The 25,640-nt window shown below is 41.9% G+C and overlaps 1 protein-coding gene across 4 annotated transcripts in view; it reads left to right on the top strand.

Annotated features, from left to right (window-relative positions):
• Positions 1 to 1,129: 1,129 nt before the first annotated feature.
• The window catches only part of IQGAP1 (IQ motif containing GTPase activating protein 1), a 65,228-nt gene continuing 40,717 nt past the window's right edge, over positions 1,130 to 25,640 (top strand). For 2 of the 4 annotated variants that reach the window (XM_061446420.1, XM_061446421.1), the window contains exons 1-4: positions 4,521 to 4,652; positions 6,192 to 6,291; positions 23,569 to 23,725; positions 24,097 to 24,174. In XM_061446420.1, coding sequence (XP_061302404.1) covers positions 4,592 to 4,652; positions 6,192 to 6,291; positions 23,569 to 23,725; positions 24,097 to 24,174 — 396 coding nt within the window. In that variant the 5' untranslated portion in view covers positions 4,521 to 4,591. Of the gene's footprint in view, positions 1,245 to 4,520; positions 4,653 to 6,191; positions 6,292 to 11,080; positions 11,122 to 23,568; positions 23,726 to 24,096; positions 24,175 to 25,640 lie in introns of those variants that run through there. The other 2 variants (XM_061446422.1, XM_061446423.1) reach the window with 2 other exon arrangements.

The raw sequence follows: 25,640 nt of genomic DNA, 5'->3' as shown, positions 1-25,640 counted from the left end.
GTACTTGGTTTAGTTTGTGTAAGTGATTGCGGTTATCTTATCTTGCACAAGCTGTGTCCGGTGACTGTTTGAGTAAGTGATTTCACATTTTTTTGTTGCCTAACCTTTACATTGGGCTTAACATAAATCTTAATAAACAATACCCTTATTCTTAGTTTCTTACACCTAATCTTTACGTTGGGCTTAACATAAATCTTAATAGACAATACCCTTATCCTTAGTTTCTTACACCTAACCTTTACATTGGGCTTAACATAAATCTTAATAAACAATACCCTTATCCTTAGTTTCTTACATTACCTTGTTTGTAAAAGGCTTTGGTTCAGTCCCACGCTGCTGGCCAAACAGGTGGGCTTTGATTAATGCTGAATTTAAATACCCTTTTCAGATGAAGCTAAGCATGCTACGGGTATCTTATAGGTAGTTAAATATGTAGTAATGGCTCAATAATTAACCAAAAAATGTTTACTCTGTAAACACTATATGCATAATTTAATGGTGTCTTTGTACAGTACTGTTAATGTAATGCTTTTATTAGAATAAGTACATACTACATACTTAATCTGTTAGAGAAATCTTGAATCTAAACACAGTTGTCTTCTACAGCTAGAAACTGAGCTTACAGCAGCATTCCTTCACAAAAAGTGGAAAATCCCAAGAGCCTTCCCTGACAACAGGGCAAGAGTAAGCAGTGTGTAAAATTTATTAGAGCAGAAGGAACTTCCCTTTATCAAAGGTGGGGGTTATGGGGGAGCTAATTTTTTTGGAAGGTAGTGAATTGTGGGAAGTGAATCACACTAGGGATAAGATTACAATAACCATGAAAGCAATTTAAATAAAGACACAATAGCTTTTTCATCATTGAAGCCCTGCTTTAGTGGTGAAAGTTATGGGTTTGATGTAGAGTATTTGGTATGTGGCTGCTATTGCAAAATTGGTCAGATGTGTCTTTGCTGTACAGTCTGTAAATCTGGCTCATCCCCACTTGCTTGCTTCCAGATAAATATTGTAGTCTGCTCAGGACTTAAATTACTTTATTGGTTCTGCAAGTGTCTCTTTAGGTAGCCTACAAGGGAACAAATGGAGAAAACAAACCAGCATTACAAAGTGGATAAAAAAACAGGGAGTAAGTGTCAGAGACAGAATGAATCTTCAATTGCCCATTTTTTTGTTTTGTTCTGTTTTTCTAGGTGGCTGTGGGGCTTCGTTGGACCTTACAGATCCTTCAGGAGAAACTGTACCTGGTGTGTGGTGAAAAGTGCAGAGTTTTCTAGTTCAAGAAGCCTTTTGGACAGTACAGAGCTTGCCTATGTCATGAGGCAGGAAGGAGAGGATTTTATCATGGTCACACAGCATGTGGAGATGCTAAGTTGCCTTCAGAGAGTAAGTTAGTTCAAACAGGCTGTTCCAGTGGCCTGTTGCTGTCGCTTAGGATCATGTCATGACTATCAGCAGAACTGGGTAAGGATTGGGATGAGGGCTGTGGGAGTACTCTGAGCTAGCTCTGAGAGTACAGTCATGTGCTCGCACCGAGGCGCTTGTGACGGTGTTTGTGTGCATGCCTCTGTTTCTTGTAAGATCATGTCAGTAACTTGTCTCATTTGACCACTATGATTTTGATCTAATGCTTGGAGCCAAAAGGCAACTTTTGCTATTGGCAGTCCATTGCCTAACATGCAACCAATACACAAAATGGTATAATCTAGTATATGAAGGATTAGACTATTTTTTATATATACACACACATATATTTTCAATATATTTCATATCTTTTTCAATCTGGATTGCTACAGGACGTTCTGACCCTGTAGGCACAGAACATGTAATTAAACCAGGTAATTGGAGGATTAGAGAAGATTGAAAATTAATAGGGGTCTGAAACTTATTACAGACATAGAGGATAAGAGTTAAACTTACCTGGGATAAATGGGCTCTAAAGGGAAAGGTCATGATTGACTGTACATGATTTAGTTTCAAAAAATAGTGTTAGGAAAAAATTATTAATAAGAATGAGGTAGATCATCAGAATGAAAGATGCTAAGATGCAGAGTTGCAATAGAGATGTTATTGCAGCTCTCCAAGAGTTTCATTTGTGCTACAGAAAGAATAAGTGACAGCTTGGAATTTTTGGTGTTAAAGGGGACGTAGAGTAGATCCTACTCCATCTTCAGGCTTTGTTTTCCAGAAATGAGGACACATATGAACAATTATTCAGTGGAAGGTTATTTGGATATGCTTTTATTTCCCAATCTTTTTTGAACTGCAAGACTAATACTCTGGAAAGGCACATGTGAAGCTGCATATATTACCCTGTTTAGAGGGGGATTTGTAGAGGTTACGTTTCAGTGGTAGCCTGCAGCTAGGTTATCTGCAAGTTACCATAGAATCTCAGAGACTTTAGGTGTTCTAAACATGTATTTTTTTCAGCAGTATTGACAGAAATGATCTTTCTCATAAAGGAAGTGGCCTGCAAAAGAATAGATAAAAGTAGTTTAAATAAAAGGCTGAATTTTGGATCTCTTGTTTCCCCTCGGAAGCCTAGTGATGAAGTGATTAAGGCCAGGTACTCAGAATTTTTTTTTTTTTACATAATTAATTGCTCAGGTTTTGAAATTAGAGAAAAATAGGTACCTCTGTAGTGCTCTTTGTAAGGCTGACTAGTGCCTTTTCAACAGTAAAAAGAACAAAGACAAGAAACAAGCAGTAAATTAAACACACAGATACCCGAACAACAGTTAGCAGAGACAGTAACAGAGATCAGACACCTTAAATTAGGGGAGCTGTTACAGGAACCACTGAAATATAACCTTGAAGAGGTTCAAACAGGTTCCTTGATGTGTGGTAATTGTGTTTTACATTTCTTATCAGAATTAGCATGTAGGAAGAAGTTTATGAGAGTTTTGTTGTTGTTTTTTTTTGGTTTTGTTTTTTTTTGTTTGATTGTTTTTTTTTTTTAGGGGGGATTGGGCAAAAAATCTTATGGGATTTTTGGGGGGAACAAAGTTTTGCACTCCATAGTCGACATCTAAACATTACTTTAAATGTCTTCTGTTTATGTAACTGCAAAGTGGCCACATATGAAGTAATGCAAATGTTAATAATTAGAACTATAAATGATTGTTAGAAAGCCTTTTGTTTTGTAATTTATGTCTGGCATTCACCTCTGTATTTTCTGTCACTCTCCCTTTCATACAGACCCTTTAAAAAAAATCTGTAAATGTACTTTTCCAGGGACTCATATAATCACTGAGGTTGGAAGGAACCTCTGGAAGCATCTAGTCTAGCCTCACTTCCTTAATGCAGGGTCAACAAGAGTGGGTTGTCCAGGACTACGTCTAATTAGGTTTGAAGTACCTCCAAGGATGGAGATTCCACAACTTCTCTGCGCAACCTGTTCCAGTGTTAGACCACCTTCAGACTAAAAATGTTTCTTCTTATGTTTAAGTGGGCTTCCCTTAATTTCAGTCTGCTGCCCTGTGCTTCTTGTCCTGTCCTCTCTGAGCCTCTCCTCCTATGTTGGATGCTCCAAGCCCTTAAACAGTTGCTCAGTGCTTCACTGAACTTGTTCCATTATCGCAATGTCTTCCTTGTACTAGGGAACTGAACCCAGTACTCTAGATGGTTTCACCAGCACTGGGGAGATAGGCAGGATCATCTCCCCTCCCTGTTGGTGATGTTTTCCTAATAGAGGCTATTGGTCTACGTAATTGCTTACATTTGTGCTTAAGTAGTAAACTTAAGCCATGGCAGTGAAATTCATGGGATGCCTGGTGACACCTTCAGTACTCTGACTCTTGAACAAGAGTTAGATAAAGCAACAGTAACACTTTAAGAACTGAGGGAAAGGGAACTTTTACGGCAGGATTATTTCCTGTGGCAGTGCTGCTGAATGCTGCTGTTGTTGCATGTTGGTGTTTTGAGGCACCCTGCTTCAAACAGTGGCTAACATTTCAGGTGAGTTACTATGGTGTGGTCGGCAGAGCTGTTTAGGCGGAAGGGCGCAGCTGTGTCCAGCAAGGCCAGGTTTTGCTACTGGGGAGGGCTGATGTAGCTGGAAACCTGGCAAGAGAAGGGGGCACCCCAGGCCTGGCCCAGCAGGCTGTGGGCAGGGGACAGGCTGCTGAGGCCGAGTTGACTTGGCTGTGTTGTGCACAAGATGGCTGGGCTGCTGGGGCTGTGTGTGTCAGGAGGCTGGAAGGGTTGAGGGTGGATGTAGGGTCATGACGGGGTTGACCTGTGCTGTATCCTATGTAGCAGGGCTACAGGTCAGAGCTTAGCTAGATGTTATGAATGGGTCCGACAGGAAACGTCGGAGCTAGGGGTGGGACAGGGCCGTGGGGCCCGAGAAGGTACATGGGGACGTTGTGTGAGGCACGGCGGGCAGGCGGAGGCGCGGCGGGGCTAAGGCCTGTGGGACGGAGCCGAGCTAGGCCGGGCGCTGAGACCGGCCCGCACCGGCAGCGGACACAGGCGGCTGGAGCGGGGAGTGGAAGAAAGCATGAGCGGCGACTCCTCCCCCGCCACACCCGGTGCAGCAGGAAGAGGAACGGCCGCGCCCAGTTCCCGGCCATCCCGGGCTCAGCGAAGCGCCATGGCGGCTGCGGCGGCGGAGGAGGTGGATGGCCTGGCCCTGGCCCGGCCTCATTATGGCTGTGAGTACTGGGGCGCGCGGGGTCTGCCTAGCAGCGACTTGCCTGGCCCGCGCTGTCAGTCCTTTCCAGGAGCCGGTGCTGGGAACTGAGCCTGGGGCGCGGGGGGAAGCCGCGGGGCCTCGGCTCTCGGGTGCGGCCCGTCGTGCCTCCCGAGGGGTGGGCGCCCCGGGGTGCGGGAGCTGGTTCAGGCTCGGCGTCCCTCCCGCGTGTTGGAGAGGATCGATAGAAGAAGGCGGGGTTGGGGGGGAGAGGAGGGCAGTACGGGGGCGTCCTCCCGCGCTCCCGCCGTCGCTTCCCGCGGGCGGGCCCCGAGCCGCGCCCAAGATGTCCGCCGCGGGCGGAGGCCTCGCGGGGCCGCGGCGGTCCCTGTGCGGGCGCGGCACCTGGCTCGGCGGTCAGAGCGCCCGTTCTGATCGGACCCTTCCGCTTCCTCGTTGTGTGCTCGCTGTGGAGGGGGATGCTGCAGGGCGAGGTGTCCGAGATGGATGCTCGCTTGTGCTGCGACACCGCGTCAGAAATGAACGAAGGCGGGGAAACCGTGGCGCTGCGTGTGAGAGCCGGGCTTAACGTTAGGACGGAGGCTTGAGTTGGGAGGAATTTTTTCCTTCCTGGTAGGCGTTACCCTGCGGTTTGAGTCCGTTTTCAGCTCTTGCTTTGGGTGCGGGCTGGAATAATCGGAAAAATGCTTTGCTTTACTTCAGCCTGGTCTGTAGGAGACCCGTTACAGTTTGAAGCAAGATCTTGTTTGATCCCAAATGCTGTAGTTGATGCCTCGTCGCTTGCATGTGTTTGTTGAAGGTATTTTAAGCTAACCTTTGATTAATAATGGCACGGGGCACCTCCTATTTGGCAAGTTGGTCCATAAAACATAAAAAGTTGGTTTGGCTTTTTTTTTTTCCCTGTGAGAAAATGCATGAGGTATTTAGCTGTAAGAGTGGGAAGAGCAGACTTTATCAGTGAGGCTTTAAACACAGAATCTGGCAGGTTTAGGCATATACACCTAAGTAAATCCTTAGCATGATCTGAAGCTGGTAGACAGGTTGTGGATCTGAATGAGGCTGTCCTAGATGAGGGTTGTGAGTAGCATTTACACATTTTTTAGAGATGGACTATAAAGGTATAGAAGGGATTATATGATGTGAAAATATGTTGTCAACCTTCCTTAATCTTTGACTGTTAAAACTGGAGGATAAATGGAAGAATATGAGATCACTGATGTGCTTTTGGGGAAGAGAAAGGCAAACCTAGAAGAAAATAAGAAAATGAAGGACTGTTTCTAAGGAGTTGGAAGATGTTGCATCACAGTCAAATTGAGAAATCGGAAAGAGGGAAGATGGCAAGTTTATGTGACAAGGAAGGATAAGGAAACTGGGCCTTTTCTGTTGCTTCTAAAGAACAGATATATTTGGTCCTTAATTTCCCTGAAAAAATAAAACTTGCGTTGAGTTTCTGTGAGAAAGGTTGTATCTGATTTTTGCTGTGCCTGTTCAGTTACATTCAATCTTCAACCGCCTGAGCATGTCTTTTGGCTATTTGCAGCTGTCTTGGATAATGAGAGATTGACAGCAGAGGAAATGGATGAAAGGAGACGCCAGAATGTAGCCTATGAGTACCTTTGTCACCTGGAGGAAGCAAAGAGGTAAGAATAAGTGGTTTGGAACTGCTGATGCTTTAAAAGAAGTTGTGATATTTGGTAAGGGGAATGATTTGGATACAGTTTACCTCTTGTCTATGTTTCTTAGTGGCTGTATAGGTTCATTTTTACAAACGAGCAAACTCCAAAACAACTGACCCCCAATGTACTTATCTAACATGTGCTTTGTGACAAGGACTCCATAGCTTTAGTGCTCCAGTGTTCCTAGCAGTGGATGGGTTCTCCCTGTGTCTAACTTCTGTATGTCTTGGTGCAGTATTACCCCACTACTTATCAGTGGACATGGAGAAAAGATTATTCTCTTCCTCTTAACTGCAATTTTTTACAAATTGAAATTGTAACAGTGTATTTTCCTTACACTTATCTTTCAGAGTGAAAACCCAATTCTTGCATATTTTTCTGTGGGTCCTGTTCAGTGGGTCTATAGTACTTTTCCCTGGATTGTTCTGACTTCACTCACTCTGTGTCTTTCTGGAAGTGCACTGCTGAAATGGAGAAGAGTTTTCCATGAGGGACATTAATATGCATACTTATAAGAATACAAGTATTTGTACCCTGATAGATATACTACTTTTGTACATTATGGCATGGTATCTACATTTTCATAACGGTATGATGTAGTAGAGTTTTGCTGCTTTGTTACCTGTTACCCTTTTACGTGAAGGTGCCTTACTTGATATGTGTTCCTCATCTTGTGTTTATACCATCTGTCATATTTTTCTCAGTGTTTTATCTTTCATGTGATCCAGTGAAATTTTGTTTTTCTTGATCTTTGCTTTATATGTTGAAATAATTTTCATCTTATTCCTGCCCTCCAGCATGTGTGTAACTTTTTTGTCATCTCCATGTTTAATAAGAGTGTAAGCATGCTGTATTTCTTTGTTCAGACAGTTAAGGAAAGTATGATTAGAACACAGCTATTAAAGGAAAAAGAGCCAGTATTAAAAATGAATGCATGAAATCTTACTCTTGATATTTTTTTAAATCTTTTTGCAAACATTCAATCCTTTATGCTGTACCTGGATAATGAGACAGACCAGTTTGTCTGCTGCTTTTCTTCATGACAGTTGAGTCTTTTCATGCCTTTGTATATTTTTCAATTTAAGTTTAATGAAACTTAATTTTTTTTTTTTTTAAGCCGCGATTGAGACCAAAGTCAGGTTTTCAAGAATGAGATTAAAGAGAAGGAGATGAGGTAATGTTTGTACTGGTGACTGCCCCTCTCCCCTCCATTTTTGAAAGTAAGGCTGGTGTTGGCAAACCAGCCAGTGTGTATGTCACAGAAAGTAAGTTCTGGAGCAGCTGGAAAGTAGAGCATGCATAAAACCATGTTCTAAACAGTTGACAGCATGTTTTGTCATGGCTCACTGAACTTCAGTCTGCCTCTGTCCTTCAAATGATATGAAGAGCCAGAAAACTTCCCCTTCCACTGGCTGGGTGATGAACTTTGCATAAATCTGTATAAGTCTTCCCCAGCAAGATGGATGTGTTACACTGTAGTGATTTTGTTGGGGAGGAAATTCTGAGTTTCTGCAAGTTTACTGCTGGCAGAGTATAACGAAGGACTTAATTCCAAGGTTTGAATAGTTTATGCTGCCTTACCAAAAATGTTTATTATATTTTTGAAGGGGCAGGGAGCACTTGGTTTATGCTGTAGTCTTTTTAGGTGCTTCATAACAATTGTCACTACTTTAGATTCACAGAGGCTGTGTAGTTACTAGCAGTTAATAATTTTCTGTCCGTGAGCATTTAGATGAGGATTGATGTAGTGAGAGAGGTTTGACTATATGTCAAAATAACTCGTTCCCTTTGAATCAAAGATCTTCAGGAGTGAATGCTGCATGACAGGGAGAGATGAGTTTTGCTGTAGTCACTGACAATGCTTGAAGAAACCCCAGATCCATCAAATGTGGACTCTTTGCATCATTGGCCTCGCAGAAAATATTTTCCAAGGTGCTTGTTATATGTTCAATTCCATGTCCAGATTTGGAAAAAAAATCAGGCAAAAGCCCCTTAACGCAGTGACATTTTTAATACTTTCATTAAGCTCTTGCTAAATCATGAGGACTTAGTCTTTAGATAAAATCATCTTTGACTCTAAAGTTTCTTAGCCATCTTATCTCTGCTTCTGAGTATTGCCTTGGTATTATTGAGGCTGAGCAGCTGTGCATTTGATTTTGCTGCACCTTGTCAGAAACAAGATGTTTTTAGTGTTTTGTCTGAGGACAAGCCTTCAGATGCTTCGAATAATGCCTAGTGGTTGCCAGTGTATTTTGTAAAGAATGAAGTAACAGCTGTGTTGCTCAAAATGCAAGCAGTGGTGTTACAGCCTTCCTCCTATCCACCTTGGTAGTCAAGAGAAGTTGTTAAGCTTTGGAGAGCTTCAAGTACCCATTTTTCAACCTTCAATGCATGGTGAGGGTTGCTTAGGGGCCTATAGGATGCTTATACCTATGTGATTGGGAATTCCTGACTCTGTAGCTGAAGCCAAGGCACTTTGCATAAGAGTTAAAGATTAAATGACCAGAAGAAGGGGAGCAGAATCTGTAGTTTAGCAATTAAGAAACACAAGTGAGAGCAGAAAGACTTGGGTTCATGCTCTTGAGTTCATGGTCTACTCCCAATAATTTTTCTTTTTTTCCACTGAGCAGTCTTTTTGTAAAATGTCCTTTGATTCCTCCCCACTCTCCATTATGGTTATTTCTCCTAATGATTCTCAAAGAGGGCTCAGCTGCATTGTTGCAAAGGAGCTTATTTAACAAAAACAACTAAGCCAGAACTGCAAGAGATCATTATGTTTGCAATTTATGTCCTTGGTCTGACATTTTCTGTACTTGATTTCCCTGCCAGCAGTGTGAGCCATAGAGTGTGAATTAGTTAAGGCAGCATTTTGCTTGTGCTATTAATTACAGTGCCTCAGAGCTATGGGTATGGATAAAGAGAGTTTATAATCTTTCTTCACAGTGAGAGATTTTCAGATTGGAAAATGTATTTGTAAGGAGAAGACCTAACAGAATCATAGACTATAATAATGTGAATAATAAAATGCTGACTTGCATTGCATCAGCATTGTCAGAGGCGTGCTGTTGCTTCAATCAAGCAACAGATAAAGGATCTAGAAGCAGAATTTAGTTTTTTTTTTGTTGGTTTTTAAATGTTAATAGAAGGCAGCAAGACGAGCGTTGGCTACCACTTGATTTTGTACTGAAATGAAAAATCCAGAAGAGTCTGGATTTCTGAACTGGAACAGCACATGGGTATTTCATGAAGTTGTTTGGAGTATGTGTCTGCTAAGGAGCATACATCAGAGGGATAACAGTAACTTATTTAATGGCATTCCAACTTGTCGTCTCTCCTTTTTTTTTTTCTCCTTGAGCTGTCACTGCTGTACTGTTGTTATTTAGCAGTGTTTGACTTCAGCAACCAATGTACAACAGTCTTGCGAAACAGGCCTTTTCTTGCTTAGTTGGAGACACAGAGGCAGAGTGCAACCAAGTTGCTCAAGATTATGAATGACATTGACCTGAATATTTGAGCTAAATTGAAGATTGGTAGTAAGAGGGATTCCTGTACTATGCTTGAACCAGATGCCTCTTTCTTGAATAAAAATGGCTTTCTGAGTTGGTGTTTTCTAATACTTCAAGTTTGGTGTTTTGTGTTTGGTTGTTTGGTTTTGGTGGGTTTAGTTTGTTTTTTTTTTTCTGTCTCCAAATCACAATAGTTTATAAAGAAAAGATATGGCAGTTCAGATAAAACTGTAAGAAGTACTTTGCTGTTGTCTAGAGCTCGGGCTGGTGCACAATAATATTCATCTGTGTTTTGTGATAGCTTTTTTCCTATATGGGAAATACCCCTTGTTGCTGTATTGTGGCATTTTTGTGACAAAATTAGCACTTACCAGTTTGGCAAAGGCTTTTCTTAAAGCTTTGTTTTTCACTGTGGAGTATTTTAGGTTCCTCCATTTTGGAAACTAAAATATTATTTGCTCTCTTGTTGCCTTATCTGGCTTGCTGGGTGATGATACCATCCTTTTCCCCTGGGATAGTAGAAAATATTTTCATTCTGGGTTATTCCTGAGCACGGTTTAAGCATTTTAGTGCTCAGATTATGTGGCTTCCAATAACTAACTTCCATTGTGCCTGAGCAATGTGTCATTTCTTGCATGCATCAGGATGGAATGTGACAGTGTTGTTTTTTTTCTCCTTTTTGGGGTTTCTTGTAGAAGATGTTAACCTATTGAGCAAGAAAAGGATGATGCTTGCTCTTTATTGCTGTTTTAATATGTTTGGGATTGAAGTGTACTGCCTGTGGTTTTATGGTAATCCCCTTCTTTCTGGCAGATTGGAAGGTGGCTTAGTGTAAACTGATACCATTGAGTGAAATTAATACTTTTTGCCTCTGTGGTAGAGCCTGAAGGGTCTTTCTCATTCATTGCTTTTCTGTAAGAATTATATTCCCCTCTCCCTCGATGCATGCTTTCTCTCTTTAAAGTGAGGAACAATTCTTTTTTGACTGGGATGATTTGTGTGTGTCTCAGTTAAACTTTGTTTACTTGAAGTAACCTAATGTTTAAAGAAAAAAACCTGGTCTTCATCTTTTTGGGTTTCCCATTGTTAGTTTGAAAGTGTTTGGATATCATTGTCTCTTGGAATCTGGCCTAGTCACTGAAGATCTGCTTAAACAGATTTCTTTATCTTCAGAAGTGTAGGGTACCCAGAAGAATGAAGAGGAAGAATTATAAAGGACACCCCTTTCTGGACAGATGAGCACATCTAAAGTTAAGAGCTAGATGGGAAGCTCTATAAAGCTTATTATGTGAGTAACTTTGTAATGCTGGTTCCCTGTTGTTTTTGTAAAGGTATAGGTATCAGTTGCTGAAAGAGCTGTAATTTGAAGATGAAGTATTTTAACTAGTACACTACAGCTTAAATCTGTTTGTGAAGGAAACGTAACGGTTGCTCTTCTATGCGGACTTACTCTCAATTCAGAGATTTTTCAGAAAGGTGATAAATGGCATTGGTTCCATTCTCTTACTAGCCTCAACTTGAGAAAAGTGAGATAGTTTAGTTAAAATGTCTTACAAGCCTCTGTTTAAGAGCAGGGCTGTGGTTAGAGGTAGGTAACAGTAATGTGGTTTGAGAAAGCAGCATTAGGCTTTCTCACTTTTTTTGGTACAGTTTTCAGTGTGCCACAGATAAGCAAGTAAAGTGCAGAATATCTTATTTAGGTCCTGCTTAGATTCACTACAAATTAGATACAGGCAAGTTTCTTATGCGTTTGGAAAGTGTAGAGTTAGTACGCTGCCTCTTGCAGGATTCTGAGGATGAGGCAGTCTGTGATGGAGCTCAGAGAGCTCAGAGTGCAATAGTTCTGGTGGTGTGAACCAGAGCTGCTGTTGAAGAATTTTTTTTTTTTTTTTTTTTTACTGTAAATCTCAGGCTAGCAAGAACAGCAGTGTAACTCTGGAGTCCCTCAGAGAAAAAGTGAGGATTGTTTTGCATTTGTCTCTGAGCTCATTCTTTTTTTCCCTTCCTTCCCCTCCTTAGGTTAAGGCAAACTTGACTTTGTGGGGTAGGGTTCCTTTTAGCTTTTAAAGATGTTCTATTTGCATTCCCATCCTAATGTCTGGAGTGCATGTGCCAGAGCTACAAGGTAGTATCTTTCAGTAATTATGAGCAATTAATTGTATTACCTCAGAAGCACAGGAAATTGTTGCAACTGTGCAAACAACAGGACAAGAAAAGATGGTAGATCTTGAACTATTTGCAGATTAGGTAGGAAACACATTCTGAAGTTATGATATGTGAAAGCTATTTTGCTTTATGCAGGTCAGCCTGCATATATTTAATCTATAGTCTATATTCAATACTTCAGATCATAAGTGGCCCCTTCTTTCATAATTGCTGGACAGTATTCCATGCTGGAAAAGATGTAAAGATAGAATTGGTTGTGTTTAGAAAACACCTGTGGTAATTTAGTCAGTAGCCTGTAATTCGGAACCTATGTTCCTCTTCTTGATGACGTCTTCAGGCTTAGATGGGAGGCAGTTTGAGACTTCTGAATGATGTCTGTCTGGTTTGCCCGTGTTTTATTTTAAATATATGACTCCTTTTTGGAAATACTCTGTTTTTATTTTCTAACTTAATTTTTGATGCTTCTTGTCAGCTTCTATCCAAAGTGACCATTCCAGATCAGGTGAGTGGGTCAGAAGGTCACTAATTGACATAGCAGAGCTTATTCATATGTGGCATAAACAGGGTTCTTCTTTTTATTCCAGGCTATTCAAGCCTTTTTTCTTATTTCTGTGGTGTTTTTTTTTTTTTTGTTTTGTTTGTGTATGTGTTTGGAGGTTGTTTGGTTTCTGCTTCTGTCAAATACAATTCAAGTCCCATGTTAGATTGTAATCAATGAATGTTCACAGATGTTTTATTTTTTCTTATCAATTGCTTTATTATCAACAGCTGTAAGTTGCAGTAGATGCTGTTTAACTCTCCCCACTTCATATGGGACTTCCTGTCAGCTCCTGTTTAGACTTGAGGAGGTGCTTCTTCAGAGTGCCTCTGTTGTTCCATTGATGACCTCATGCGGCTGGCAGGGAGCAGCTGTCTGGGCTGGAAGTTGCTTGGAATGCACATTCAGAACCCTATTTTTCTGAGAAGTGGGTTGACAGAGGAGGGAGGATGGTGGGGGCACCACCATCTCTGCCTTGCTCTGAATGCTTTTTCTATGAGTCACTGGAAATAGTAATGAAAGGCAGGCTATGAGGAGAGATGCAGCTGTTTGCACAGAGTATGATTCAGAGACCAGGTTTTTGCTGTGTCTCTGATTGGTGATTTCTGAAGGAATATTGTATGTAATGCAAAAAGAGAGCAGCCCAAAATAACCAAAGCAGGTAGTTTGTCACATAGCAGTTCTTGGCTGTCTGGTACCGTGGAGTGTTTCTTATAACCCTTATTTGCAAGAAATCAATTTAGTTTTGAGGTATGATAACTTCAGTGATGCTATACCTTCCAGGTATTTTAGCTTATTTAGTTACTAATGGTAAGTGATGATGGCAATTAGCTTGGGCAACAGAATGGTACACTGTGCCTTGAAAAAGATTTCTGCATATGTGATAATTAAGTTCCACACTTTAGTGCCAAAATATTAATATGGTCTTTGGTTCAGCTGCATCTTGCCAGGGAGGGTACATCAGTCATTGGGAAAAATTTGGCCTGTGTTACCCACTAATCCTTTACTTTTTGGTAATTTTGAAATTGCCAAATATCTTCTTTGAAGAGTACTGTTGTTTAGTTTGGACACCTACTAGTGTTTCTTTGTCTACTTTTATGAGTCTTGTTTCTGTAGGATGAGTTGTCAGGCAAAGACAGTAATGTTTGAAATTCTTGGTGTCAGTACAAGGCACTAGACAAGATGGGGGAAAGCCAGTGGTATGTTATACAGCTATTTAGTGACCCTGAGCATGAGCAAATCTGGTGGGGAGTTAGGGAAAGGGAGACTTTTTTTCTTTCTTGAGGTTGTCTTGTTCTGAGTGCTTGGCATTCTGAAAGTCTTTGCATGATGTGCTACAAAAATGACCAGTTACGGGTTGAGTGTCAGCAGTGTTCCCTGTCCCATTGCCAGCTTCTGACCCGTGCTTACACTGTGATCGCTGAAACTCAGCTTGACGGAGTTTCTGCCCTCTCCTTACAGTTTTTCTATTGTCTCCCAGATACTCATCATGTGTTCCTGTTGCAGCAGCTGCACAAGTATGTTATTACAGCCTCTACTGCTTGAGGAAGATGATGTTGTTTATTGCATGTCAGAAATCCTTTGAAACAAGCTACTCTCTGCTAAAATAAAAGCCCTTTTCAGCACGATGTCCTTGTAGACATCCAGGAATTGTGAAGTTAGCTGATTAACTGCCAGAATCTGAAACATAGGAACATTTTTGTGTCATTACTGGTGCAGGTTTTTGTGTTTTTTTTTGTTTTTTGGGTTTGTTTTTTTTTTTGCTATAGTAGGTCAGGTGCAAATTTTCTGTTTATTTTCTTGAGGACAGAACTGTTATTTTCTCTTTCAGTTGTCTTCCAAACTACTGAAAGAGAAACTTTTTTAGTCTCCCCAGACACAAGTATTAAAAAAAGTCTATACATCAGCAGCACATGCAGTGACAGCTTGTTTTTATTTTTCCTTCTTTTCAATTGTCTTAAACCCGGACTAGACAACTGTTCTTTGTGACTTTTGAATCAGCGTTATGACATCTGATGGAGTTACACCATAAAGATATCTGATATTGAGGGTTTGTTTTCTTTGAGGCTCCAGGTAGTGAGAGGACAGCCAATATCTAGATGTATTGTCCCAGCAATACATCTAGATGTAATGTGCATTTCCCCGTCAGAGTTTTTCCTGCTTCAGCTTCTAGCTGTTCGTTCTTATTCTCTTTGTCTAGTTGAGACTACTGCTCTTGCAAATAGTCTGTATTTATATTGGTACTGTCTAAGAGTGATTAAATATTCTCTAATAGCCAGTTTGCAGACCTGGTAAAAATCATGTGTTGGTGTCCTTGGGATGGAGGCTGGGGACATTCTGCTTAGACGCATGTGCCCCCAGGATGCAAGGGAGGCAGTTGGAGTCTGCTGCTTCAGTCAGAGAAAGAGGTTTATCCTGTGGGTGTGCCCTGATATTGCCACTTTTTTCTCTGCATTTTTGGATTTAGCACCAGTGTGTGGACAGTTGGCCTTGTTCTTGCTTCCTGCTAGTTTTTTTACTCTGCTCATGTGACTGTCTTTGTTTTCCCCTCTCTAGGCATCTTCTTCCAGTACCTCAAATTCAAGCTTGTTTTTGTTTTCGGTGCATGTTATTTGGCTTTGTTATTAGTAATAACTTTTTTCATTTGTTAATCATTACCTTCACTTGGCTGAGGACGCTAGCTTTGATGACTTCCTGTTCTGTATCCTCCTCAAATAAAGTCCCTCCTGAAGATGATTTCTTTTACCCCAGCTGGTGTAAAGCTTCTTCTGCCTTTCCTCTACTTAGTTCTTCTGCAGCAGTGTCTATCATCCCTCACTGAACTTGAAAGTACCAAGGTAGGTTTGGTTGTGTTGGGTGGGGGGTTTGTTTTTGTTTATTTGTGGTGGTTGTAGTTTTTTTTTTGTTGTTTTTTTTGTTTGTTTTTAGAGTATGCTTTCTTGGTCCAGTGTTCACCTTCGTTTTCTGTTGTGTTGCTCGTTTTATGGCATGGTGTGTGCTGTCTGGGGCAAGTGATGGCTTGGGCAACAATGTGCAGAAGCGCAGTTGAATGGCTTGTGCATAACTGGGGTTTCTGTGTACCACAGTAAATAATAATTTCCTTGCCTGGCTGCTCTGGAAGACCACTTTGTATATGTAGTGGAAGGGAGGAGTTTCAGAGAGAATTCTTTTTCTGTTGTGGTGGGCTGACCTTGGCTGGCTGCCACAACCACCAAGCTTCACTTTCATTCCCCTTCCTCAGGTGGACAGGGGGAGAGAAAATAAGATGAAAGGCCTGTGTGTCAAGACAAGGAGAGAGAGAGATCACACAGCAGTTACTGTTATGGGCAAAATAGACTTAGGAAAACTGATTTAACTTATTCCCAGTCGAATCAGAGTAGGATAATGAGAAATAAGAAAACTTAAATCACCTTCCCTCTTTTCTGGGCTCAACTTCACACCTCATTTCTTTGTTTCCTCCCCCTGAGCAATGCAGTGGAAAGGGGAAAGGGGGTTGTGGTGAGTTCCTTATACGTTGTCTCTCCCATTCGTGCCTTCTCACGCTCCTATTATGCTCCAGTGTGGTATTCCTCCCACAGGAGATAGTTCTTCACAAACTTCTCCAGTAGGGGTCCTTCCCACAGGCTGCAGTTCTTCATGAACTGCTCCAGCATGGGCCTTTTCCACAAGGTGCAGTCCTTCACAAGCAGACGGCTGCAGTGTGGGTCCCCCCCACAGTCACAAGTCCTGTAGCAAACCTTCTCCAGCATCAGCTGCTGTCTCCACAGGGCCACCGGTTCTGCCAGGAGCCTGCTCCAGCGCAGGCTTCCCATGGGGTCACAGCCTCCTTCGGGCACTTCCCCCCTCCTCTGGCATGGGATCCTGCCTGGGCTGCAGGTAGAGATCTGCTCCGCCATGGACCTTCATGGGCTGCGGGGAAAACTCTGCTCTGCCACCTGCAGCGCCTTCTCTCCTCCTTCCTCACTGATCCTGCTGTCTGCAGAGCTGTTTCTCTCACATACTCTCATTCCTATCTCCCAGCTGCTGTTGTGCAGCAGGCTTTCCCCCTTCTTAAATATGGTGTTATGATGCTGTCACCTTCACTGAGGGCCTCAGCTCTGGCTGATGGTAGGTCCATCTTGGTTAGTCAGATTTTTGATGTTTTCACAAGTGTAAGAGCAAAATGTGTGCCATGTGATCAGTGTCAAGTTTCTGCTATGCCCAGACTCCAGTTCTGTTTAAATTTGGCTTGTGATACTACTGAAAAATAACATCTTTGTGTCACAATCCTTGACAGTGCTGTACTGGGGGGTAAACAAGTTGGTAGTTGACTGATGTTATTTTTTTCTAACCCTTGGTAATAAAGTAGTGTTTCCTTTAGAAGTTTGAAGGCAGCATTACTTGAGAGACTGGCTGCCTGACAATACCCGAACATTTCTCCTGTTGGCTGTGAATTGTAGCTGATGGTAGTAGCTGTAGGAAGATGCTCAAGGATTGTTTTCTAGGAGGGGAGGGTTTGTCTGCATGTTGTAGCAGTAGGACTGATTGATTAGAAAAGTGATGTTAGTACTTTAATTTGAGCTAGATTAAGTGAAATTGGTGAGTCCAACATTACCTATGCAATTGTGATGAAATTTGATTGAAGAATTAAATCTGGGTTAAAAATTACCTGTTCTGGTGGGAGGGAGGGAGCATGGTAGAAATTGCCAAAGTAGCAAAAAATAATTGAAGATTACTCTTGAAGGCTTATTGATGGGATATTGTTCTCATACTTACTTCTAAAGGGAGTAGAGGCTGCTGCCCATCAACCAGGTTGTGTCTCTTCACCCCTGTCCCCCACGATACTTGAGAAACACTTTTCTCTTGTTCATCTGGAAATTCTGCATTTATTTCTGCCTTTCAAGGATGACAGGTGTTATCTTTAGTAGGAGTATGTGAGGTTTTTAAATGTAAAAGGTACTGTGTGGTGCTTTCTGGAAGTATTGCTTTCTCCTCTGGCCTAGCAAATGGTTAGGCAATACCTCACTAAGAGGGAGTGTTATTGTATGTAAATTGCCCTAGCTTTGAAGTTCCCACTTGGGAACCTGTTGAAACAGGTATGAGTACATTGAGACAGCTTATGTTCTAACTATGAGATATGCATCTTATTTTATGGAGATGCTTAAACAAAACCCAGTGCCTCTATGTCCTTCTGTAAGGCAGGAAATTATGTGTTTACATGTCCCTTCTACTTTCATTTTAGGTCTTCTGAGGTTCAACAAAGTGGGTGGGTTTTTTTATTGGGCCAGTAAGGTTCTTGGGAGGATATTCTGAACCCTGTTGCTGCATTTGGACTCTTCATGGTTTGAGTAGCTCTGTGTCCCCTCAGGGGTCTTTGCTTGTAATGATCTAAGGCATGCAAGTGACATTACAGAGGGCTCTTGCCCCACTTGGAATAGGGAAAAGGGTTGATCATGGAGGTAGGGGAAGAGCTGGATCTCAAGAGGTCCCTTGTGATAAGCCTTAGAGGTTCTGTGAAGGTTGGGTTGAAGCAGCACAGGAAATGCAGCTATGTGGGTAGGGAAAGAATGTGATCTGAGTGATGGTATTTGACTTGTTTTAAGATCTCTTTTGGATAATGGTCTAGAATTTTTAAGCTTACATTTCCTATCACTCATTCAGTTGCTTTCTGCATTTTTCTAGAACTTAAAGTTCTTGATTTTTATTTTATTACTTTTTTTAGGGGAAAGCAGAAATCCCAGAAAAATAGTAGTTTGTGCAGGAATTGGGATTTTGCAGTTTATGTACAGAAGTTGGCCAGTTGTTTCCAGAAGCCTTTTCTTCCTGGTAAACAGTACTCCTTGTTGCTTTTCCAAGCTCCCTATCCTGCTTTGGATTGCAGGGCCCCCTTTTCTTGGACTCAGGTTGCACTCCATGGTGTAATGGTATCTCATCTGGGATTTAAAGTGCTCTCCCGGTTTAACTGTCTGTGACCTACAGTTTGTCATTTGAAGGTGAGGCTTGTTTGGGAGCATTCAGTTCAAGAAGCAGTGGTAACCAGCTTGATTTTTAAATCCCTTTAGGAGAGTGTTTGCATTCCTATTTGTGAAAAATAACTTGAGGAAATATGTCAGTCTTAAGTCACAAAGCACTGTATGTATGTCATATTAGACAGGAAAGTGTGGTACAAAGTTTCTTAATATTGGAGTCTATTGAAAAGCTGGTGCTTTCCAGGCTAAACTAGGCAAAAATTAGCAACTTCCTTTGTATAATTTTACCACTTCAAAAGCATTACTTGCACTAGATCGGAAGCGCACTAGATCAGAAGCACACTAGATCGGAAGCGCACTAGATCTGAAGCGCTAAATATGAGGTCCATGAGACTTTCTGAAGTTTTCATGTGGAGTAGGAGGGCTTGAGCAACCTTTGCCTTGTAGAAGCTTCTCTAGTATGGGGTGTTTTGATTTGTATCTTGGGAACTCTTTTTGCCATGTTGCGCCTGCCATCTGTGACTTGTGTGTCCTGAGTTGATGCCCTTCACACTCCCATCCCTTCATGGCATAAAATTTGTAAGTTGTTTATACCGAACTCCTGTCAAAACTTGAACTGGTTTGTTTTCTGTACTTTGACTCAGTTCCTTACTCCCTTAACGTGTCCTTCTGGTTGTATTTCCTTTCTGTACCTTACAGTCTTTTCATAAACAGTACTCCTATTTTCCCAAGTTAGATGGCAAGGAGCTCAAAGACAAGACAGGAGAAAACATGGTTGTGCATCATCTGGTGTTTGGTGGCTAACTGTGACTTACTCATATGTGAATAGAGGGCCCAAAGGAGGGCCATGAAGATGATCAAACTGCTGGAGAACCTGCCCTGTGAGGAAACACTGAGGGAGCTGGGTTTTTTCTCGTTGGAGAAGAGAAGGCGCATGGGGATGTCATCAGTTTTCCAGTGCTTAAAGGGTGGTTACAAAGAGGACAGAGGCGCTCTCTCCCCAAGGGTCCCCATGGACAGGACAAGGGGCAACAAGAGCAAGTTGCACTGGGAGAAGCTTCATCTTGATATAATAACAATCAACCACTGTAACAGCCTTCCCAGGGATGTGGTAGGGTCTCTGTCACTGGAGATTTTCAAGACATGACTGGACAAGTCTCCCTTTTCCACAGGAGATTGGACCAGATCTGTGAAGATCCCTTGCAACTTGGGCTGTTCTGTGATTCTGTGGATAAACCAGGCAGTGAGACCAGTTACCACGTCCAGTTAGTCAGGTGCTATCAAAGGGCACATGAATCAGTCTTCTGACTTCTCGCAGCTTTTTAGGATAGCGAATAGAACCCACAGAGAGTGTGTGAAACTTGAAGCTTGGAAATGTAATTTTTATGTACCTTTCCAGATAGTGTTTTAGGTGCTTCTCTGGAATATGAAAGGATAGTTCTTGATTTCTGCAGGGTGTCTACTCTTCGTGTATGTACGTATGCACGTTTTAATCCCTCTGCAGTCCTCCCACGTAGTGTTGCAGTGTCCCATTTCAGGGAACTACCTTATTCAGTAGTGTCGTGGTCCAGTTCTTTCTGTATAAAGTTTGTTTCAGCCATTCCAACAAAACACTCATTTGCTGATTGAAACTTTCCACACACAGAGCCTTTGTAATGTGGCCATTCAGGGCAGCAGCTACAGTTGTCATGTACGTTTTCTGAAACATTTTGTGAGATGGTATTTTGTAAATTTATTCTAGTTTTTGAGTTGGGAAAGACTAGAGAATGAGAAGTCAGAAGCTGGAAGAACCTTGTGTGTTGCCTATTTCCTGCAGAAAACACTCTCTGTTGTTAGAGGGCTTTCAGCAGGAACATGAAGCTCTTGTTGATTTTTGTGAGTGCTAATTTGAGAAATGTGTAGTTGCCCTTCTTTCCCCCCGCTCCTTCCAGGCTGTTCTGAAACATCCCCTGCTCAGTCTGTTGGAGGCATCTGGTTGCTGACCTGTTTCTGTGATTAGTTGCTGTTGCAACCTCTTTGAGAAGCTTCCTGGCACCTTTCTCTTGCTTTTGTTAGCTTTTCAAAGGTACCACCTCTGCTGCCTGGAGCTGTAGAGAAGCCAAGTGTGAGGAAAAGGCTTTTCTGGGCAAAGAGGATGGGTCTTAAAACTGAGTAGTTGTTTGTATTTCCATGGAAAAAATCAGAAGAACTGAGATTTGGGGACTGTAATGGTGGCTGATTGTAGGTACTTTCTGATGGGTTATGGCATGTAACTGAGGATTTTCCCTTTTGAAATAAACTTCACATTTTCCTGCTATCCAGAGAGGAATGCATATACTGAAAGCAATCTGAATAACCAATGAAACAGCCATGAAATCAAGCTTTTTGTTAAACATCTGTTGAATTGTGAGTATTCTTTCAACAATGAGGCTGTAAGCATAACTGCTACAGAATCCACAAATAGGAGAACAGCATCAGGGAATCTTTGGATAAAACCTCAAACAGAAGTTCAAGATCAATTAACAATTTGAGGACTTTATGCTATATTTGTTCTACACTCATTTTTTAGGTGATCCTGGGTGTAGACATGGGAATTGCTGTAGCTGATTTCAACTTCTGTTACTAGAAAAGGCTATTTGAGGATTAGTGGCAGTTGAGCTAAATTTTTACTAACAACTACCTGTCTCTATAATTAGAAATGTAGTTTACTGCCTTCTCAGGAGAGATGAAAAACTAGCTGTGGTGAATTTGAATGCATCTGGTTATGTTGTGTGCTTCTACAGTGTTACATATTTGAGATAAGAGTAAGCTGTGCAAAAGTATCCCCAAAATGCAAATTAAAATTTATCTTTATAATACTACTTTTGTAAATTACTGTGAAGAAATAATCACATATTATTGTCCCATTAAGGTCAGAGAGAATGATTTCTGTCATCTTCTGAGATGTTGCAGGTTAAGTAATTTTTAGCTCTTTCCAGTAAGACTCACATGCTGGGCTGAAAATTGTTGGTTCAGAAGCTGATCAATATGTAGTTCTTGTGCTCCTGCCTTAAATTTGATGCTGTTTGTCAGAAAAGGTGAAGCAGGCTGGTGCTGGTGGCAGCAGTTTCAGTCATCTGATTGCAGTCTGCTGCCAAAGGACTGTCAGAGCACCAAGGTACCACTCAGACTCTTATTTCGACAAACTGAATGTGCTGCATTGCTCATGCTTTTCATTGTGAAGTATTATCTTAGGAAAGAAGTTTTTGATTAGCTATCTTGTTGCTGCTCTCCAGTTTGAAAAAATGCAGACGACAGTGACAAGGTTAGTCTCATCAGTGTCCTAATATAAGAATAGTCGTAGTGCCTGGCTGTACTGTTCCCCTTTGTATGCATCCCACAATAACATTAGGTCTTACAGTTTTCAACTTTGAATTCGTTGTGTCTGCTGTACTCATCACACATTTTTCAGTGTTGCAGTTGTCCTTTAGGATACAATCCCGAGTCTGTAGATCAGCCAGATCAATGACCTAATATTTAACCTTATCTAAAGCTTTGGATATTTGAACAGTCCTGTTCTTACTCAGGCTGTGACCACCTGTGTTACAGGTTACAGTAATGCTAGTACTGCTTTTATAATTCAATTCTCTAATTTTGTCAGCCTCAATTTTCATGTTTACCTGGAAAACTAAAGGAGGGGGCATAGCATGCATCTGTGCCAAAATACATTGGAAACGGAATCATTCCATGAATCCCCCTGAAAACACTGATTGGAGATGTCTGCTTTTGGTATATATGAGCTATTCTTTGTATGCATGATTTTAATCAGAATATTATGATGCATGAACCCTCGCATCTCGCAGATGTGAAATATCTGCAGCTTTAGTTAGTCAACAGAGCCACATTGGGTTTTACAGAACTGATTTCTGTGAAATTGTTTTAATTTACTACAGTTATTAATTGAATCTGTTATCACTTGCATCTAGTATGGTGTTTTCTGGTTACTTTGCCTGGATTAATATGGAGCTAAATAGTTTAGAGTTATGTATCCATCTGAAAGCGCATTTAGAATATTAAAATTCTGTTCACTGGGTTCAAGCAGGTTCCTTCACTTGTCTGCATTTAAGATCAGTTCCAGTAATGTGGAATTATCATCCCTGCGAGCCAAATTGTTAACCTTGCTTATGTTACACTGTCAGCTCTGTTTTATAATATGGGCTACTACTATTCTGAGTCGCTGTTTTCTTTATTGATCCAAGGCTTATCTGTCCTGTATGAGCTTTAGAGTTTAGCTACAATTGAGGCATGGTCTAAAGAAAGTGCTTTAGAACGTGGCCCATGGCACAGAACAGCCAGGGAGCATGTCATCTTTGAAAGAAACTGTAAGTTGAGCTTGCAGTATATAGCCTCTGGGAGTCCTGTATGGAACAAATATCAAGGCGCATCTCCATTGTGAGAACAGCGACTTCTCAAATTATTTGTAGTCTTTGTTTTTTGTTACGAGGATCTGTGACACCGTTAAGTGAGATGGGAGGAAATAAGGGAGAATCATGAGGAGAGGAATGCCTATTCCATTCCCACCTCCCCCTGTCCCTGTTTTTGAAATGTATAGTAGTGTGGGAGAAAATGTATAGTTTGGGAAGGCACACTTAGTGACAGCATTGTAGGGCCTCTCTATGAGATAAGCTAAAAGAACTTGACTAAGGGGTACAAAGTCGTGAAATAACTAGTGAATACCTAATGAGAGTAAAGAAATGCTTGTGAGAGAAGCCTGTACTCAAGGAGGATTTAAGTTGGTTAAAAGGACAGGTTGGCCACTAGAACAGTACCAGCTAAATCATGGGCTGAAGGAGAAATGTGGTAGTGAGGTGGTATCTTAATGACTTGTGCAAGTCTGGCTGTTGGACTTCATACTTGTTAATATTTTGTCTGAAGTGTTGCTGACTAGCATTTTAATGACACAGGTTGTCTGGTAGTGCTATGCCAACTTGCAGTCCCTAATGCTAAGTAAATAGTATGCTAGAGTATGACAGCAGTAGCAGCATAAAACTTGTTTACCATGGGGTTGTGTTCACAAATTGGAAATATGCACAAGTGACCAACTTCGTTGTTCTTGCACTTCCAGATGGATGGAGGCCTGTCTAAATGAGGAGCTGCCTCCCACAACAGAGCTGGAAGAAGGACTGAGAAATGGAGTCTACCTGGCCAAACTTGGAAACTTTTTCTCCCCTAAAGTGGTTTCTGTGAAGAAAATCTATGATAGGGAACAGACTCGATATAAGGTGAGAGCTATAAGCCATACGTGCTGCTTTAGGCAGACATCTGAAACAGGAAAATGTGCACAAGGAGGTACTGTGAGCAAATAAACAGAAAGTTAGTTTGTTATTGTTGCCTGAGAAACTTCATTTTCACTCTAGAGCATATGTTAAGGGGGGTGTGTGTGTGTGTCTGAATAGACTCAGCTGTATATCTGGATTTCTGTTCATGTGAAAGAATTTGTCATAAACAATCAATATAATCATATACAGACGACTTCCTGTTTCTGTCAGGGTACTGTTTTAACTATCCATCCTAATAAACTTCCCTGCTCTTCCCGGCAGCTGTGATGCCTTGTTTCTGACGGCCCTCTTGTTCCCGTCTGTTCTTATTTCAGGCAACTGGTCTCCACTTCCGGCACACAGATAATGTAATCCAGTGGCTGAATGCCATGGCTGAGATTGGTCTCCCCAAGGTAATTTCTGTGTTTTGCATGCAGATAAATAAATAATCTCAGAAAAGCTTTACATTCTGTGGAAGCATTTGCTGCGATACAGAAATCAGCAGGCTTCATCTAGTTAATTCTTCATTTTCTGGATTTACAACCGTATCGACATTCTCTCCTAAAAGTTGTTGAAAGATTTCATTCTGTAATGTGCGTGAGAATGATTAGGAGCAAAATAATTGACCTTCTCTACTATATCCTTACTATCACTATTCTTGCATAACATTTGTAGAATCAGAATAGAATCATTGAATAGTTAGGGTTGGAAAGGACCTTAAAATCATCTAGTTACAACCTCCCTTCACGTTGCACTAAACTGTGTTGCCCAAGGCTCTGTCCAGCCTTGCCTTGAACACCGCCAGGGATGGAGCATTCACAACTTCCCTGGGCAACCCATTCCAGTGCCTCACCACCCTTACAGTAAAGAGCCCATTTTTTTGTATCTAACCTAAACTTCCCCTGTTTAAGTTTGAACCCATTACCCCTTGTCCTGCCACTACAGTCCCTAATGAAGGGTCCCTCTCCAGCATCCTTCAGATACTGGAAGGCTGCTATGAGGTCTCCATGCAGCCTTCTCTTCTCCAGGCTGAGCAGCCCTGTCTTCATACGGGAGGTGCTCCAGTCCCCTGATCATCCTCGTGGCCTCCTCTGGACTTGTTCCAACAGTTCCATGTCCTTTTTATGTTGAGGACACCAGAACTGCACACAATACTGCAAGTGAGGTGTCAGGAGAGCAGAGTAGAGGGGCAGGATCACCTCCTTTGACCTGCTGGTCACGCTTCTTTTAATGCAGCCCAGGATACGGTTGCTTTCTGAGCTGCGAGCGCACACTGCTGGCTCATGTTCATTTTCTCATCAACCAACACCCTCCAGTCCTTCTCTGCAGGGCTGCTCTGAATCTTTTCTCTGCCCAACCTGTACCTGTGCCTGGGATTGCTCTGACCCAGGTGTAGGACCTTGCACTTGGCATGGTTAAACTTCATGAGGTTGGCATCAGCCCACCTCACAAGTGTGTCAAGGTTTCTCTGGATGGCATTCCTTCCCTCCAGGGTATAAACCAAGCCACACAGCTTGGTGTCATCACCAGAGTTGCTGAGGGTGCACTCACTCCCACTGTCCATGTCAGCGACAAAGATGTTGAACAAGACTGGTCCCAACGCTGATCCCTGAGGGACACCACTCTTTACTGTTTTCCAATTGGACATTGAGCCATTGACCACAACTCTTTATGTGAGGCCATCCAGCCAGTTCCTTATCCACCGAGTGGTCCATCCATCAAATTGATGTCTCTCCAATTTAGAGACAAGGATGTCGTGTGGGACAGTGTTGGATGCTTTGCACAAGTCCAGGCAGATGACGTCAGCTGCTCTGCCCCGTCCATCAGTTCTGCTCATTTCTTCAGGTTTCCCTACGAAATTTTCACATCTAGTTGAAAT

Source organism: Pezoporus flaviventris, unplaced genomic scaffold (genome assembly GCF_033815535.1).
Source record: "Pezoporus flaviventris isolate CSIRO_AGI_PZ_B2104156 unplaced genomic scaffold, CSIRO_AGI_Pfla_v1 ptg000006l, whole genome shotgun sequence".
Classification (NCBI taxonomy): domain Eukaryota; kingdom Metazoa; phylum Chordata; class Aves; order Psittaciformes; family Psittacidae; genus Pezoporus; species Pezoporus flaviventris.
This window is presented reverse-complemented; position numbering and strand designations above follow the sequence as displayed.